At 36.1% G+C, this 19,236-nt stretch overlaps 1 protein-coding gene across 1 annotated transcript in view; it reads left to right on the top strand.

The window, feature by feature from the left end:
* The window catches only part of LOC110036751 (auxin response factor 12-like), a 55,859-nt gene extending 36,904 nt beyond the window's left edge, over positions 1-18,955 (top strand). Inside the window, 6 exon segments of the mRNA XM_020741278.1 lie at positions 4,704-4,805; positions 4,808-5,685; positions 5,763-5,794; positions 5,796-5,942; positions 6,701-6,818; positions 18,505-18,955. Coding sequence (XP_020596937.1) covers positions 4,704-4,805; positions 4,808-5,685; positions 5,763-5,794; positions 5,796-5,942; positions 6,701-6,788 — 1,247 coding nt within the window. The 3' untranslated portion in view covers positions 6,789-6,818; positions 18,505-18,955.
* The last annotated feature ends 281 nt before the right edge of the window (positions 18,956-19,236 follow it).

Genomic DNA, 19,236 nt, shown 5'->3' with positions numbered 1-19,236 from the left:
CAATGCGTAATATTTATTACAGTAATGCAAAAAATATTTCATAATGTGAGACTTAAGTATTCATATTGAAATAAATGATAACATTTAAGAACAGAGGAAATCAATGTTATCAATCAAGTTTAAATAATAATTCATACAACTGGTTTATAAGTGATATAAAAATGATATTATAATTTATGAGTAAGAGTAATTATCTTTAATGTCACAACATTCTTATTTTCCCCTCCATATTGAACTTCTACTGCATAATTCATATTTAATCAAACCCATTATTAATATTTTATACACAAAATCTATGTTAGATTCATTAATTAAAATAAATAAGCCCTTACATTTACCTCAGATTCATTAATCTTATTTTCAAATACATTAAAAATTATCATTTAAAAAATAAATATGTATGTATGTATGTATATATATATATATGTATGTATGTATGTATGTATGTATGTATATATGTATGTATGTATGTATTAAAGCCAAAGGGTTAATATATTAAAGAAAAAGGTACAGATAGGTTTGTATGGGTGGGCCTAAAAACCAAACCCACACGGTATAACACACCTAAAAATATAAAAGATGGGTACATATTGAAATTAAAAAAACCCAAAAAACCACCCGGGCGCTGAAAAAGTGTGAGTCATCACAATGTAGTCTTGCCTCTAGCTCTAGTTCTCGGTAGGGATCCAGCTAGGAAAGTGCTGACCATTACCCGTAGTAACCAAAGTATCATCCATAAGACTTCTGAGCTCTAGTAGATCTCATTTCTTCTTCTTCCTCCTGGAAGTGTAAACCTGTCATTCGTCTGAAGAATAAGTCTGATGGCGTAGAGCTAAAGCAAAAGGAATACCAACAGTAGTACCCATAATAGGTTTTAGAATATGTGAAGTATGAGTTGCCTCGAGACCGGTTACTTCTTGAAGAAGTAGAGCTGCGAGACTCTCCTGATTATCAATCTGAACACTATCATTTATAGGTAATAGTTCAACAGTATTGTTTTCTATGGAGTTTGTAGGTGCCAGCACCGCATCACTCGCAGTAACAGTAACAACAGTGTCATGGGGGATCCTCAGGGGCAACATACATCTCCTGTCTGGTAGTATCTTCCTCAGGTGGAACTAAAATGTCCACAGCAGTGGGGTTAGACCCATCCTTATTCACTTGAACCTTAGATTTCAAATTAGGATGAAGCTTGTGACATTTAACAAGGATATGACCAAACATCTTACAGTGGGTACAATATGGGGGTTTGTGTTCCATGACGATTTTGTTGCCAATAACCATTATGGGTTGTGCCCAGCCAAACTTCAATAACATCAGGTAAAGTAATATCTCTTTCCACAAGAATCCTGGCCACTGAGGGTCTGGTTAGGTTGAAAGTAGGCAAATCTATTTTCAAAGGATCCCCAAGGATGACCCCAATAGAGTAGAGAACCTGATGGTGAAAAAAATACAGCTTAAGACTAGGTAAACTAAACCATATCAGTACAGTGAGAGTTTCATGATTTAGGTCGAAATTATGAGACCACTTGAGTAACTTCATTAATTTGCCCGAGATATTTCTTGGAGAAAATTATGGTGTAGTCTTCAGCCACTGTTAGTTGGATCAACACATGTCTTCTATCCATGAGTACCACTTTCCACTTGCCTACTAGCTTAAGATCATCAACGCTCTTTCTGATAACATCCATAGGAGGGCGTCCCCACTGAAATTTTTCAATAAGAGCAAACTTGAATTTTTCCGCATAGTAGAAATTTCTGATTCAGTGAAAAAGATTGCTTCTTTTCCACCTTTCATACTTCTCTTTTTAATAAAAGGACAATCATTTGTACGCTCATGAGATTCCTTATAACTTAAGGGGAATACCACCACGGACTCCACCTGAGGGTTATCCATCACATAGGCAAAAGAGACTTTGTCCGGCTCAGCCAAAGAAGAAGGAAATGCCATCAGAGGCTGTCGGCATTAAAACTGCTGTGAGATTGCTGAAAGGCAGAGCTATCGGGCGCAGAAGTAGGAGCAGCGTCGAAATAGAAGAAAACCAAACAGTTGGGCGCAGACGACGAAGATGCGAGCGACAAAGGCGTGGAGCGATATCAAGCAGGAGCAGTGTAGCGATATAGAGAAGATGACGCCGCGAGCAGTGGATCGATATCTCGACGCGAGCCGCGACAGGGAGCTGCGAATGTCGACGCCGACGTAGACGCAGACGCCAAACGAAAGAGCGAGAGTCGACGATGCGAGGTCCTTTCCTTCCAGCGATAGAATCAATTGTGACCGAAATCGCCATTGGAAGCCCTAGCGGAGCTAGCGGAGCTCGCTGCTGTAGCCCATATTGTGGAGATATATATATATATATATATATATATATATATATATAATTAAATAAATTAATTTAAAAAATTAAAACTCAATTTTATTTCTTCGGCCGCATGCACGTTAAATCCTTATGAACGAGTCGCCTCCTTCCTCTTTCTTCTCTTCTTTTCTCGATGCTTCTCTTTTTTTTCCTTCATGCAGAATAAAGTCACACGAATGTCTTCATGCTCACATACAACATATTATGCGGGATCCTCTTCTCCTCTTCTTCTGCATGCGAGCATCCACACTCCCTTCTTTTTGAGCTTGAGTTCTCTTCTCTCGCTCGTAGATGTTGCTGCCTGCAAGCCTTCGACTTTGGCTCTTCCCCATTTGCCGACTTTAGCTTTCTAATGCCTTCATATGCACAAATCGAATGTAGGGATCATTTGATTCTTTCTTCTCTCACTTGGTGTCAACGCCTTCACTCTGGCGAGAGCACAAACATTTGCCCCAGATGCACATCAGTCATCTTCCTCCTTCACTGAAGCCCTCAACATTTCAAATAGAAATTATTCTCCAGTAAGATAACAACATGACTTATCCTTCTCCCGCTCGATCTTTTTGACTCTCCTTCCTCTGTGTCTGTCTCTTGATCTCATTTCAATTCATCCCCTCCGGTTCAAATTGTCACTACTGAAATAAATGTTCATTTTTTTTTTATTTTACTTATTTATTTATTAATTTGATTTTTTTATTAGTTATTACAATAGTGCTTAAATTATTGTCATTTAAGTATATGTCGCGCCATTCTTATGTATTTACATATTCAACACAATTTTTTTTAATTTACAATACTTGCCCAAATTATTTAAAATTTAATAAAATTCATTAACTTTTTTAAATACAGTATAAAAATTTAATATATAATATTATTTATTTTTTATTTAATTATGTTGAGCCAAATTAAGCCAAACACGAGCGAGGAAACCTTTGTTAATGTTTGACTTGTTTATAAATCGAGTTAAAAAATTTGTTTGTTTTTGGCTCGTTAGCTTAACGAATAAATTGAACACGAGCTACTTAGCATGCCAAACGTGGGTTGTTTGCGAAATATGAGCTTTTTTGACAGCCCAAGATGTATGGGAAGAATTATATATTAAAGTTACGTTGATGTTAAAGTTATGTATATGGAGCACATATTAGTATTAGAAGCGGTTGCAAAATATCTAAAGATTTTTCAATTCAAATAAAGCTGAATCAAGGATCAATAGTGAGTTAATATTTTTTTTATATTTGTTACGGATATGCTTACAATTGATAGTTAAAGTGAGGTGCTTTGTTTGTGTTTTTTGTGGACGGCATAGTTCTACTTTGCGAGACATTTATTGAAATAAGACAATATTGGAGATATTGTTTTGAAGGTAGATGCCTTAGAGTTTTAAGAATTAAAACTTAGTATATTTATGTAATTTTAATGGGTTTGATATTAACTATTATCTTGTAATATTTATAAAAGATAAAATGGTGTCTTGATAGGATAAGTTTACGTATCTTGTATTTATTATGTAAAATAGGATATAGATGGGAATATTACTTCAAAAGTTTAGGTTGAGCATTAAAAAGGAAAAGTGTGGAAGGAGCATTATGCGGTAAGAGAATGTTATTTTAGATTAATATATAAATATGTAATTGCAATTAGGCTAATGATATTGTATGGAATTATGTGTTGGGAGTAAAAGTTGTCTAGTGCAAATTTTGAGCATGCAAAATGAGAATATTAAGATATATGCACAAAAACATGCTGGAAGAATTAATTAACTAGTGATTATATCTGATAAATAGTTTAAGTGATGTATATCAATGATAACCTACTTAAAAGAGAATTCATATAAATAGTTTACGCAATGGAGAAAAAGGATTCATGCAGCCGACCCCACGTAGTGGGATTAAGGCTTTGTTGTTGTTATTGTTGTACTTGAAAGAGAATTAGTATGTTTTTGATATGTACAATGTAAGGTAGGTAGAGAATGCACCCATTAGATAGTTATATAAAATTAGTGTTGAAGGCATTAGGAATGAGAAGGGTTAAATCTTAGTCACCATGGATAAATGTTCAAAATGATTTGTGAACTATATGTTTAATGGCTTTAGTAGCACTCAATATGAATGAAAGAAAAATGAGTTTATTCAAGTTAGTAGAAAGATACACGCGCTACTTTCCTTTATATTATTCTCTCACCCCTACATGTCTCCTTACTTCATAAATGCCACATGGCGTGTGATGCCCATTGATTATCATCTTTAGTAGCTGATTAGCTTAGTAATACGTGATGTTCAAGATTCTTTCTATAGGACAAGCATCTGTTGGCTCATTTTTTTTTTTCTTTTATTAATATGTCAGACTACAATTTAGATGATGGGAATGCATACATGTGGCTCAGGGGGAGCTCTGGTGGAGCTATTAGGTCTTTGAATTTTCAATCTCCTGGAATTGGTTCCTGGGGCAGCAGGTTCAGCCGCAATTGGCTAATAATCACAGTCCTTACCAAGCAATGGATGCTGCAGGTTTTGATATTGGGGGTATGGATTCACTGAGGCAGCCATTTCTGAACTTCCAGCAGCCATTTCAGTTCCCTCAACAGTTCTGTGTGAACCCTTTTCTGCAGCAGCAAATTATTCAGCAAGCTCACCATCATGAACAAATCATGAATTCTGAGTCTCAATGTATGTTAGATCATCAACCTAACATTACTTCAAATCAACTGCTGCAACCGCCATACAGTGATCAGCAGAAGCAAAAAGTTCAGCAGCATTCAACTTACCAGGAACTTTTTCAAGTTCAAAACAATAATATAGAACAGCAGCAGCTGCCACTATCTTCTCCATCATCTCAAAAGCCTTTATTTCTTGATTCAAGTGTGAACTTCTCATCAGTTTCAACACCCAGCTGCATACAGAATTTGTCAGCAACTTCTTATCCAGAATCAAATGCTAATAACTTGAACTTTGCAAGTCCTGCCCAGACAATGCTGGCTGAGCAGCATCAGCAAAAATGGGATCCACAGTTTGCGCCAAAGGTTTCTTCTTTTGGTAATTCAGTTTTACCTCAACCATTTCATTGCAAAGATGGTACGAAGGAATCTGTTGTCTCTGCTTCTGATACACAAAACCAAAGCCTATATGGTATCAATGTTGGTTCCTCCTCTCTTCTTGGCAATGTTGTGCCTAATCTAATTAATGGCAACAATAATGACAATGGGGTTTCTGGCATGCCATTTACCACGTCTTATCTTCAAAATTCTCTTTATCACAGCCTTGATGAATCATCAAGTATATTGCAGCATGCATATGAGATTGATCCATCAATCAAAACTTTTGTAAAGGTGAGCGTGCTAAGTAAGTTTTTTTCACCATGTCACATTGATTAGGGCTCCAAGATTACCTTTAAACTGGCTTTCAGGTTTACAAGTCAGGATCCGTTGGAAGGTCACTAGTTCAGCAACTACACTGAATTGCGCAAAGCACTGGGTCAGATGTTTGGTATTGAGGGTCAACTTGAAAACCCTCTTAGATCAGGCTGGCAGCTTGTATTTGTTGACAGGGAGAATGACGTGCTTCTCCTTGGAGATGATCCCTGGGAGTAAGAATTATTTGATAAATCATAAACTTATTCAATTTAAAGAACTATTATCAGCGAACGTTTCTCATCAAATTCCAGGATGCTTCTTTCCCAACTATCTGCTATTTGAGAAACTTGAATTGCCTGACTATTTTTAGTCATATTTGTATAGACATTTATATTCAGCTTTTTTATAAAGTTTCCGTGACTAAGGTTTATATGCTTTCTAATATTTGTATCTGCTGTCTGCTACAAGGTATGAATTGCGATTGCTTTCTTAATTCTGGGTTAAAATATCAGTTAGTATGAGAGGCATGCTGCTAAACTCAACAATTAGATGTACCATCTAGAAAAAATTCTTAGTACTGGTTCTGTGATGGGAATCCCATGATTGTTGTTAGTTATTATAAATTGTAAAACTAACTGCATCTGCTGGTGTGATATGTTTTTTGATAAGTTCAGGGAAATTTTTTATATAATTTCTGGTCCGGCTCTATATCACTGATAGGATTCTGTAATGCAGTATGAAAACTCTGTATGTTGATTAAAGTGTTGTATATTTATGCTAAACAATGAGAGTTTTTTTGGCAAAACAGCTGGCTTACAGTTACTTTTATACATTTCTATCATTTTTTAGCAATTCTTTAATTTGTGTTCTATTTGGAATGTGTGATTTTGATATCTTAAGTTTTCACAATACAAAATCAAACTTTGTGCATGCATTGCAGCTCAATCAGAACCTGTACCTCATCACCTGACATTCATTTATAAATATGCAGATCATTTGTGAACAATGTGTGGTGCATCAAAATACTTTCACCAGAGGATGTTCAGCAAATGGGGCAGCAGGGCGTTGACTCCAGCTAATTTCCTTCTGAGTTTCAGTAAAAACTAATGGCAAGTTCGTTTATTTTGACTTGGGATAGAATATTCCTCTACTTACTTTCAGTGCTTTCCAAGATTTTAATGATTTGGGCACCATCAAATCCTAATGCGAATTAAAAATAAGATCTAAATACTAATAATTATTATTTTTTGAATATTATTGCATTTTTGTGTCCATGTCCTGCAATGTTGGGAAATCTTTTCTTTGTTGGAATGGAAAGTTGAGGGCTTCAATCGATTTACAAATAAAACCACACCGAGGAAAATAGATCACACCAATTCAAGGAATCCATAATAAAATTTGCAACAGAAATGCACAACAAAGTAATCACAGAGAAACACACTGGGATTTAACGTGAAAAAACTGAAAAAAAAAACCACTGTGCCACACGACACCAAAATTCATTATGAATGGAGAAATATACAGAGATCTTTGTCATTCAACTATTCTTTTATGCCACTAGAATTTATAAGAATTCCGCTTCAAATTTTCTCTTGATTGCACAAGTGAAGTCACGTGTTGAAAATTCACCTCCCAAACACAGCACAACTTCTATGCTCCATTGAGAGATCACTGCGTGCAAGCATGAGAGACACCGCTCTGACTTGAGAACTTTAGAACTAAAATGGGAGACAAATCACAAGTAGTGTGGTTACGTTGTCTTCGGTGCAATTATTCTGTGTTTTCTGTTCCGAAGTCAGGAGTCGAAGTACTACGGTGTAGATATGCTGGCTGGTTGTGGTTATGTCAGCCTTGTTACTTTTGGCCACTTTTGGCGTACGTAGTTACGTCGACATGATTGGTACGCTGCCTTTCCCAGCTTCTTGGCGTTGAAATCCCTCTTTGCATCTGTGTGGGTGGTCCTTCAGGCTATATAACTCAACAATCTCCCATTAGATATTGATAGCATCCATCTTCATAGCCATATACCATAGCGTGGCTAGCCCCTTGTCTCAACCTTCTCAGACTATAACTAAAGCTAAGCATAACTCTAATTTCTTGATAGTCATTAATTTAGTCAATATATCTGTAGTATTTTGAGTTATGCGTATCTTCTCTATGTACAATTGCTTGTCTTCTAGTAAAATGATATCTCAGCTAGCTAAATATTGTTTGATATGACATGAAAAACAGTGTTTACAACAAGATGAATAAGACTCATACTATCATTATGAAGCTTTCTAATCTCTTTCTCCTTGCCCAATTCTACCATAAGACCCTCTAGTCAAAATCATCTCCTTGCTTGCCTCAGTGATAATAATATATCTGGCTTTTGTACTTGAAAGTGCAACAATCTTCTGCAGAATGACAAACCAACTCATCGCTGTGTTTCCCAAAGTTAATATATACCATGTTGTACTTCTATCATTTAAATCTCTTGCCAGATCAGAATCTACAAATTTCTATGGACTGATCCTACACTTTCAAAGCAACTTATCTTGTTGATTGTTTCCCTTGAGTACTTCAGAATCCACTTCACCATCTTCTAATGATGCCTGCCTGGATCACCCATGTACTTGCTAACCACTCCCACTGCATATGTTATATATGCTATTATACAAATTATAAAAAGCATCAAACTTTCAATTGCTGAAATATGAAGTTCTCCCCATCTGAGCTTGCTCTGCTTCTGACATTGGTGATAGATCTATATATAGCTTGAAGTGACTACCTAAGGGGTTGCAAACTGATTTTGTTTCACTCATGTTTAATCTCTGTGAAATTTTCTTAACATACTGTCTGAGATAACTTTACTGTACCTACACTCATGTCCCTACTAATTTTCATTCCAAAGATCTTAGTTAGATCCAAATCTTTCATCTCGAACTTCCTTGATAATTGCTTCTTTAAGTTCCTAATTCTCTCCTTATCCACCCTTCAATCGACATGTCATCCACACACAAAAGAAGATATATCAATTACCAAACACTTGGATAAAGCAACAATGGTCTCTTTGATACTACATTTACTCACTGAGATGAATCTATCAAATGTACCATACAACTGTCTCAGGGTCTGCTTTAAGCCATAAAGTCTCTTCTTCAACTGCAGGCTAAATCTTCTTTCCCAAGTATCTCATAACCCTGCTGTTGCCAATATGTACAATTTCTCTTCTAGATTTTCATATAAAATGGTTGTATTTACATCCATCTGCTCTAGATTTAGATCTTCCTCTATTACTAAGTTCAACATAACTTTGACACTTGATATCTTCACTTCAGGAGAAAATCTCAGTATAGTCCACTCATTCCTTCTGTTGATACCCCTTCTTAATAAGTCTTGTCTTGTAGCTCCTGGTATTATCCGACTCTACTTTCAGCCTGTAGACCCACTTGTGCACTGCACTCTTACCTTTTGGTAATATTGCCAAATTTTAAGTTTGATTCGATATCAGTGACTTCATCCATCATTCATGGCAAACTCCCACTACTTTGAATTTTAAGCTTAAATGACCTCTTCATGGCACTTTGGTTCACTACTATCAATTAGCACCAAACTGTATAAAAAGAGAATACCTTAGTGCCAGTCTCAAGATTATCTTCGACCTCTTGACTTTAATGGTAAGTGATCCTGTTCTTCGTCTGATTGAGTACTTCAATCTCCATCGTTCTGATCATCAACGTCTTCTATATCAATATATTTGAACTCTTCAGAAATAACAAACGGGCAATTCTAAGATTTGTTCATTGAATGTAGTGTCGTCTGATTGAGTACTTCAATCTCCATCGTTCTGATCGTCAACGTCTTCTATATCAACATATTTGAACTCTTCAGAAATAACAAACAGGCAATTCTAAGATTTGTTCATTGAATGTAGTGTCCCTATTTCTTTTAAACTTTTGATTTTGACAGTCTCATAATTTGTACTCAAATTCATTCAAGGAATATCCAATGAAAGTGCATTTGACAGATTTTGAACAAAGATTACTTCTAGACCCTGCATCATTATGTACATATGCATAACAATCAAATTCTTTCAAATGAGATAGATTTACTCTTTCACTCTGGGCTTCTTCAGATAAGCCTTCTTTCAAGGGTAATGACCCACCATGATTTATCAGAAAAACTATAATGTTCATTACTTCTGCTTAGAATTGTCTTGGCAACCCAACATGCAACCTCATGCTCCTGGGACTTTATGTGATGGTTATGTTCATGTTGTTGACCTCATTTTTAGTGAGGTGTAGTTTTCTTTTTAGGGTTAAGTTCTAATCTTAGGGTTTTTCCTTTGACTATCATAAAGCCTTAGAAATGAGGCCCGCCTCATTTTAAAAATTCAACCTGCTTCTTTACTCTTTTGGAGTTTCGCATGTGTGGTATCGGCCTCTAGCACTTGGAGGTTGAAACGAACATGAGGAAATCCAAAATGAGTCCCTATAAGATTATTAAGCCCTAGGATGACCTTATGCACAATTTGCACCTTCATGCGCACAAACTTCGCGATTCAGACAATCGACACGTTTGATCACTACAATTCACATCGTTTGTACCGTTATTTGTCGGAAGCTTAGATAAATTTTTGAAAAGATTGATCGCGAGCTTGAAATTTGAAGAAAATTGAATTTGACATGTTTTTCAAACCTGGTAGTCGAGGAGGTTGTTCGAACGACCTCGAATGACGAAATTGGCTGCGCCGTCGCGTCTGAAACTTCAAAATTACCTAGGAAGGACACACATTTTGCTAGGGCGCCGCGTATGAATAAGTTGCACGAAATTTGACATTTTTTTAAATAAAAAGAAGGAAAAATCCTTATTTTAAAATTCCCAAATCCCTAATCCCTAAATTCACGCACACAAGAGGTCGCATGTCTGAATCGCAACCTCGTGACCCGCAACTCACACACCTGATTCCTGTTCTTCTAGCTCGGTCCAGCCACAACCTCGCCCCTCTTCCTAGTTGCACGCGAGCCCTAGCAGAGCGCTCCTCTTTTTTGTCGCGACGGTTCGAACCGAGGTCCCCTCCCCCGTGCTCTGGTGAAGCTTCCACCTACCCTCGCCACGCTCCATGCAGCCTCTGCCACCGCTCCCTGCTGCTCTGCCTAAAAGTTATTCCCTGTCTCTCCCATGCCTGTACGATGCTTGTCGTTTCTCGCTCGTCTCTTTTGGCTAGGCTCACCGTCCAGGTAGGTGAAGGTAAGTCTTCTCTTCTTCTCTTTTGGCTAGGCTCACCGTCCAGGTAGGTGAAAGTCTTCTCTTCCCTCTTTGCCTTTAAATACCCCACTTGGGGAAGAGTTTAGTGTTGACCGAAATTTTGGTGTGAGGGGGAAGTGCTGCTGAAAAAATTTTCAGGGCCTGTTCTTAAAGTTGCTTTGGATCTGAATAAATTTTCAGGGCCTGTTTTTAAATTTGCTTTGGATCTGCATCAAGAGGTAACCCTCTTCCTCCATTATTCGTTCAATATTCTTGCTTACACACCGATGTTCTAGTTTGGTGGCTCGACTCTTTTACTTGATTTCCTAATATCTTGCTGGGTTGTTTGGTGCTCTTACTTGGTTATTACTCGATATTACTTCTTAATATTTTTTCTCTGAGATGGATATATGAGTTTGGATGATTTTAACTATCACTTCTTCTCTTTGAGGGAGCTAACTGTTGCCGTAATATGTGGAAGCGCTGTGCGATTTGTCATGACTAGGGAGAGCTGGCCAATTTATTCTAACGCTTTGCTCCCAATACTCTCTCATAGCTATGCAGTAAATTTTACATTTATATGCCTTTCCTTGCAATGTTGCCCATGGTAGTGCACCTAGCATACTGGACATTCCTTTTACCCTGAAAGTTTTTGTGACAATAATGAATTTTACAGTCTTACATCATTGGATTGATACTTATGCTATAAATAACTTGAGTGGTTGCCCAAAATTGATTACAAAATGAGAAACCTAGCATTTGAAACTAAAGGTTTCTGGCGCTGTGCGATTTGTCATGACTAGGGAGAGCTGGCCGATTTATTCTAACGCTTTGCTCCCAATATTCTCTCATAGCTATGCATCCAATTTTACATTTATATGCCCTCTTTGAGGGAGCTAACTGTTGCCGTAATATGTGGAAGCGCTGTGCGATTTGTCATGACTAGGGAGAGCTGGCCAATTTATTCTAACGCTTTGCTCCCAATACTCTCTCATAGCTATGCAGTAAATTTTACATTTATATGCCTTTCCTTGCAATGTTGCCCATGGTAGTGCACCTAGCATACTGGACATTCCTTTTACCCTGAAAGTTTTTGTGACAATAATGAATTTTACAGTCTTACATCATTGGATTGATACTTATGCTTATAAATAACTTGAGTGGTTGCCCAAAATTGATTACAAAATGAGAAACCTAGCATTTGAAACTAAAGGTTTCTGGGCTTTCCTTGATTATATAAGGTTATATACTTTGAATCTGAACTTGTTTATGATTTCGAATTTATCTATAGCTTCAAACGGGGAATATAGGAGCATTCTTTCTTGGAATATTTAGGGTGGTTAAATTCATACCATGCTTGAACTAGTGAAGATATTGGTTCAGCTGTATGAATTGTTCTTCTAAATAATAATTTCCATCAACTTTGAAGCATGTGAATGTGCAGGGATGATTTTCTTGCATTCTTACTTTGGGCAAGCCATTTAGTAGGAAGTTTATTTGGTAGTTTGTATTTACTTGCTCTGGCCTGAAATCGTGGAGTCGTGGGAAATCAAGAGGCAAATACTAATTGCATGTGTATCACACATATCTTATGCGTTGACCCATCCAACACCTGAACTCTGACTTTTACATACCCATCACATGATCATTACGTATTTACAGATTTAGCACCTAAAATGCAACATTTACATATCTACTACCCAATTCTTATATGTTTACATTTATAACACCTGAATTTCAGCTTTCTTTCCAAAAATCTCTATGACTTTGGTGGCGTATATGTCAATACCTTCGTCGAAATTATATAAATCCCCATGCTGATATCAAAATTGGAAGTTATTGTTATGCAAAATCTGAAATTAGCTGCGTCGGCTTTATGTAAATTTGAAGTTTAAGTGAATCTGAAAATTCGTATAGGCTGATGCTAACGATCTTTTATTTGAAGCCTGTAATAAAGAATTATTGCTATATAGTTGGAGGTGTTATGTTCATTTGGTGTGGAGATTTACCTATCCTGAAATCGTATACAAATTCTCAGCGTATTTATGTACATGATTCTCAAAATTTTATATATTTGTATAACCGACCCTTGAACATTGAATTATATATGAGCTTTGAGATTCAAACCCTTTTTCTTCCCATTTAGATTTTTAAGAAATGCATATAGAATTATCAAAGTGACTTGTGGGTTGGAGGCGGGGCTTTAAACACTCTTTTGGTGGTTGCTTTTAAATATGAAATTGATGGTTTTTGGGCAGCATCTATTGGGTTTATTTGATAGCTTTTTGGAGGCCCTTTGGGCATTTTAAGTACTGATTTTTGGAAGCTTTTGGTGGTTGCTTTTAAATTTGAAATTGATGACTTTCGGGCAGCATCTGTTGGGTTTATTTAATAGCTTTTTGGAGGCCCTTTAGGCACTTTAAGTGCTTATTTTTTGAAGCTTTTATACATCGATATGGGCACTTAAAGTGCTGATTTTTGGAAGTTATTATACATCGATGTGGGCACTTAAAGTGCTGATTTTTGGAAGTTTTTATTCATCGATATGGGCACTTTAAGTGCTTATTTTTGGAGGCTTTTACGCACATTTTGAGAATGAATAGATCATTATTTTTGAAAGAATTTAAACTCAAGTTTTTATTCATCGATATGATGAATAGATCATTATTTTTGAAAGAATTTAAACTCCTTTAATCGATATGGGCCGATTTACTTGCGGTTTCTGCCCCTTTGCTTTGTTGATTTCATTTTAGAAGTTGGTTGGCCTCCTTCTCCATTGATTTGTTTTTTTATAATGGTTAAGTCAAAAATATAAACTTCTGATTTAATTATTTGGAAAACACTTAAAAAATATTTGAGGATTAGTTGGAAAACACTTCATTGAAAGCAAAACACTTTAAATCATTGCAAGCTCAAGTTAGAGGCATAGGCTTCTTAGACTTTAGGAGCACACTCTAGGTAAGAGTTCGTTTACCTAATTTTCAAATGAATGATGAAACTAGACATTTGACCTTAATTCACTAAACATAATGATACACCAAAATTCTTTTATAACTTCATTTTAATTAAATCAAGTAGTGAAATTTCCGTCAGTGAAATTTCTACAGTGAAACCCAATGCTCTGGGATTTGAGCTTGAGCCTTACACGGGATTTGAGCTCGAGCCTTACACTCAAATCCTCCTAGCAATTGGGGACATCTCCAATGTCAGGTATAAGTCACATGCTCCTGGTCCTCTATACGTGACATTGTGTTTTGTTTTACTTGTTTGTGTTTTTTATTATGATTTTATTATATCGAATTTTCTAACAATTTGTTTAAGTTTCCTGCAATTCGTTTAAGTTTCCTGCAATCAATTTGTTTAAGTTTCCTGCAATTCGCTGTTCTTTTTATTGCATTATTTACTTTAATGTATCTGCTAAACTCCTTGGGTGAAGAACAGTAAGACATATGTTAGGAGGTACACCGAGCCCTTGAGACCCAACAGTAATTATATTTGCAAATACAAAACATAAACTAAACTTAGAGTCGCTATAATTCGGAGCTTGGAGCAAGTCTTTGTGTGACGACGGAGAAGCAGCAGGTGGAGGATGACGACCTACAACAGCAAACCTTTCCTTAGAATTAAACAACAAGTCATAGAACTTCGAGGTAGTCTGCCTAGCGCGACATAAATCCTCACTTTATCGTTTAGGCTTTTGCACAGCCAGGTTGTGCAACCTAAGTCCTAACTCGCTTTAGGTTCCGAGGTTGTCGTCCGTTACGGCGTAAACACTCATATCTTTCAGGTCATTTATATGACCGTATCATGCTAATATAAGTCCTAAATAATAAAATTGGCAAGATGAAATATCAAATAACATCTTGAAATTGGAGCCAAACAATATGATAGTTTGGGAAGTCACTGAGGTTCTTCTTAGGATTCGTGACATCCCCAACTTTTTTTCCTTTGTTTCAAAAAATAAATATTTCCATTTGGTCCCTTTCCCCACTTGACATTAGTATGTCCAACTTTGGAAACCCTAAATTTTAAATTCATGAAGATAGATACCTCTGATCATCATTGAGAGTTCTCTTAAGTGACTTCAGTTATTTGAGAGGTAATTAACTATAGGGGTTTGCCTTTATAATGAGCTTTAAGAACTCAGGTAATATAAACCCTATCTAATTTTTAATATTAGGTAGGAGAACTTGTCTGTTAAAATAAAAGGTTCGCAGACCAGACGAATGTCATAAATTCTGTAGTTTATTTAATCGAGTCTCACTATCAAGTAATGCGCAGGGATAAGTGTGTTTCTTTCTTATTTGCGGTGTTATGATCGATCATTTAAACTATTGCATGTATAAGATTGATTCAGTATCATATTTTTTAAAAATTAAACAATTACACAATTACATTTCAAAACTATATATATATTATATTAAATCAAATATCTCTTTCCAAATTTGACGGTCGACACATACGCTCAACCACTCCATTCTGTTGTGTTCTTCTTAGAACAGTGAACTCATGTCTGATCCTTCTGCCTCATAGAAATGTATGAACCGCTGATCACAATACTCACTTCTATTATCTGATCTGAGACACTTCAACCTTAAGTCTTTCTCATTTCTTATCATAATTTTTCACTTCTTAAACGCTTCAAAAGAGTTAGATTTATGCTTTATGAATTACACCCATAATTTTTTGATGTTATCGTTAATGAAAGTGACAAAATAGTGAGAACCGCCAATAAACTGAGTTGGATTATGACCCATACGTCAATATTGACTAACTCTAGCTTCTTTGTCTTCACCAATGACTCATCTTTGGAGAAAAAACTTTCTTCTGTTTGCCATATACATAATTTTCACATAACACTAAATTCATATATTAAAAACTCTTAAGCTTATTCTTTGAAAGTAGGGATTTCATTTTGTAGCGCTAATATAGCCAAGCTTGTGATGTCAAATATCTGCATCAGTGTTGGTTTTAGTCACATCAATAGATTGTCATCTCATTGATTGGGTAAAGAGTGCTTTCATTGTTGGCTCGAGCCATCACCATTGTCGCCCCCTAATCACCTTCCACGAATTATCTGTGAAAGTAGTCACGTATTTTGACTTTGTCAGCTGGCATATCGAGATTAGATTTCTCTTCAGACTTGAAACATGTTTTACTTCACTAAGCTTCTAGACTTTTTCATTAGACAACTTGATATTAACATCCTCTTTCCTGCGATACTGCAGGCTTTGTTATCTTCCAACTAAGCTTTTCATATAGCACTCAGTGTGTAATTTTTAAACAACATTTTTTATTGGGGAAGGCATGAAAAGAGACTTAAATCTACTATTTAATATTCAACACTGATTAGGGATAAAACCAATGATTCGTCTTGGATTTCACTTGTGGAGACATTATTAGAGAAATTCATCTATTTTTATCTACCACCAGTCTTCTCTGGGGTTTACAATCCTTCTTGAAATGATCTTTCCTTTCACATTTCCAATATTCTCCTCTACCATTTCCTTTGTCTAACCTGAATTTTCCTCTTCTAGACTTGAACTTGTCTTTCTATGTATTTCTGTCAAAATTCCTTGTTTTCAACATTCGATATAGAACCAAATGATTCTTCATTTGTTATCTTTCTGTGAACTTTTTCATTCGGCACTTGTATCATCAAAGGTCAATTTCATATTACCGTAAGAGTTATGCCCGACCGTGAAAATCCGACAATGAAGACAAAATTAACAGTGCCTTGATCTCATCATCAAATTTGATACATACAAAACGTAGTTAGCTAGTCACAGAATTGAAATTGTTCAAGTGTTCCGCCACTGAACTACATTTTATCTTCATATTGAATAACATCTTCAACAGAAAAATCTTATGAAGTAGAATGTTTTTTATACATTTTTATCTGTGTCGTTATGAGATCCACCGTAATTTTCTCATTCATTATATTGAACGCAACAGACAAAAAAAATGAAAGACGGATCATACCTATGTTCGTTCGATCCAATACTTTCCATTCTTCCGGAGCCTTCATTTCAAGTTTCTTGGTGATTCCTTATAGTGGCAAATACAATTTCTTTTGATACAAGAAATATTTACTTGTATTTTGTTGAATGCAAAGTTAGATTCATTGAACTTCTTCTTTTCTTACATCGCTTCGTAGTCGTTGCTTCAACTCGAATGAAAAGTCATAAAAGAAGAAACCTCGTTGTGATACTATATGTTGGGATGGAAAACCAAGGGCTTTGAACGATTTGAAATCAAAGCCATACCGTAGAAAATTGGATCACACTTATTCGAGAGATATGGAACAAACTATTGAAAAAAATGCACAAAAAAGTAATCACAGAAAAGTACCCCAAGATTTAATGTGGAAAACTGGAGAATAGAAAAAAATCACGGAGCCACACCACAACACACCAAAATTCATGATGAAAGGAGAAATGTATAGAGATTTTTACCACTCAGATATTTTCTTTATAACACTGGAACTTACAAGCTACCAGAATTTCGCTTCAAATCCTTTATTGATCGCACAAGCGAATTCACACGATGAAAATTCACCTTTCAAATACACTGTAACTGTCATGCTCCGTCGAGAGTTCATTGCACGTAAGCATGAGAAACACCACTATGAATTGAAAACTTAAGCATTGAAATGGGAGAAAAATCGTGTGCAACGTAGTTATACGGCTCCTCTACGTGATTATTTATTGCTATGTTTTGAAGTTGGGAGTCGAAGGACCGCGGCGTAGATACACCGATTTGGGTGTGATTACGCCAGCGTGGTTACTTTTGGCTGGCATAGCTACGCCAGTATGATGTAGGCACACCGCCTCTCCCTTCTGCTTGGGATTGTAAGACTTCCTTGTGGTTTTGTGGGTGCTCCTTCAGGCTCCACATCTCAACATTCTTACATTTGGTTGTGGTTCGTATATGCTTACGGCAGGCTTAAACTGATGCAAAGAGTAATGCTTGTGTGCATTATGTTTGTTTGTATGTTTGTATGTATGTATGCATGTATGTGTGTGTGTCTATCTGTCTGTCTGGATAAATATAAATGAAATATATGTGCAGCTTCTCTTATTTATATAGCAAGCTTTGTTTTTTGTCCAATCTTTTGGTTGTAGAATAGCACGATCAAAGTTTTTCCAGAGTGGGATCTCTTATATTTTGGGTGAATTTTTTGTTTGCATTCGCCAGTAGTATCTCTTCAGTTCAACTTCGAAGTTTGTGCAGAGGAAATACTCTCTCTCTCTCTCTCTCTCTCTCTCAACACACACACGCTCCCCCTCCATCCGCATCAGAAGATTCCATATCATCATGTGTTCTGACAGGTGAATTTACCACGAAGTTGCTGATATTGTTGGGTGATGAAGCTTTAATGTGCTTGTGAAAAATATCAATATGTTTTTTCAAATTTCAAACTGAGCAAATTCTTTTACCATCGTTACCATTGTAAATTCACGAGGAAACCAAGCATGTTAGTCTATGAGATTATTGTCTCGTTTTGGTATGAGAATAAGAATTTCATTTCTGCACTTTCGTCTGACCAGATCTACTATTTTGCAGGTCTACCCCCAGCTGAGATCTCCGCAGGTCTTCGACGGAAGACTACTGTCTGTTGTTGAGCGTAGTATGGCTGTAAAATCTGCATAAAATACATATATTTATGCAATACAATCCCTTTTCTTGTGAATGCCCATGCAACCTTCCCATTGGCTTTCAATTCACTCATCTCCAATAGCAATGCTCTCTTAGCCGTTCCATGTGCTTTTAGATAGTATATTGTATGGTCTTTCTTATTTAATTATAATTTGTGAAAAACAAAGTGTTCTATAATATTACTAATGCTTGGATCTGCAATTTGTAGTACTGGAAAATATTGACATATCCATCATATGAAGCTCCTGTAATGTAAGTAGGACTTTGGAACGATTAACGTCTGCAATTTGTAGTACTAAATATCCCACAATGTTTATCTAGGATGAAAATAAATTTTTTTTTATCCATAACGTATTACGCGTGAAATATTGTTTGATTTCCCATTTGTAACGTCAAGAATTGCTATTCGTTCCTCTCTTTTATGCAATTCAACATTTTCTCTCATAGATCTTGTAGATTTATCGGATTTCTTATGCGAGTTTTGTTTATAGAAGTGTAAAGTTATCATGATCCTCTAGCTTGATGAGGTTATTTCATTTGACATCATGTAGCAATGGGTGATTATTCTATTGTTTTTATTACATGATTGATATGCATTATATTTATTGTGAGGGTAAGAATTAATGAAAATTGAGTTTA

The sequence above is a fragment of the Phalaenopsis equestris genome, unplaced genomic scaffold, assembly GCF_001263595.1.
Source record: "Phalaenopsis equestris unplaced genomic scaffold, ASM126359v1 Scaffold210457, whole genome shotgun sequence".
Taxonomy (NCBI): Eukaryota; Viridiplantae; Streptophyta; class Magnoliopsida; order Asparagales; family Orchidaceae; genus Phalaenopsis; species Phalaenopsis equestris.
The sequence above is the reverse complement of the archived record's forward strand: the minus strand, read 5'-3'. Positions and strand labels throughout refer to the sequence as shown.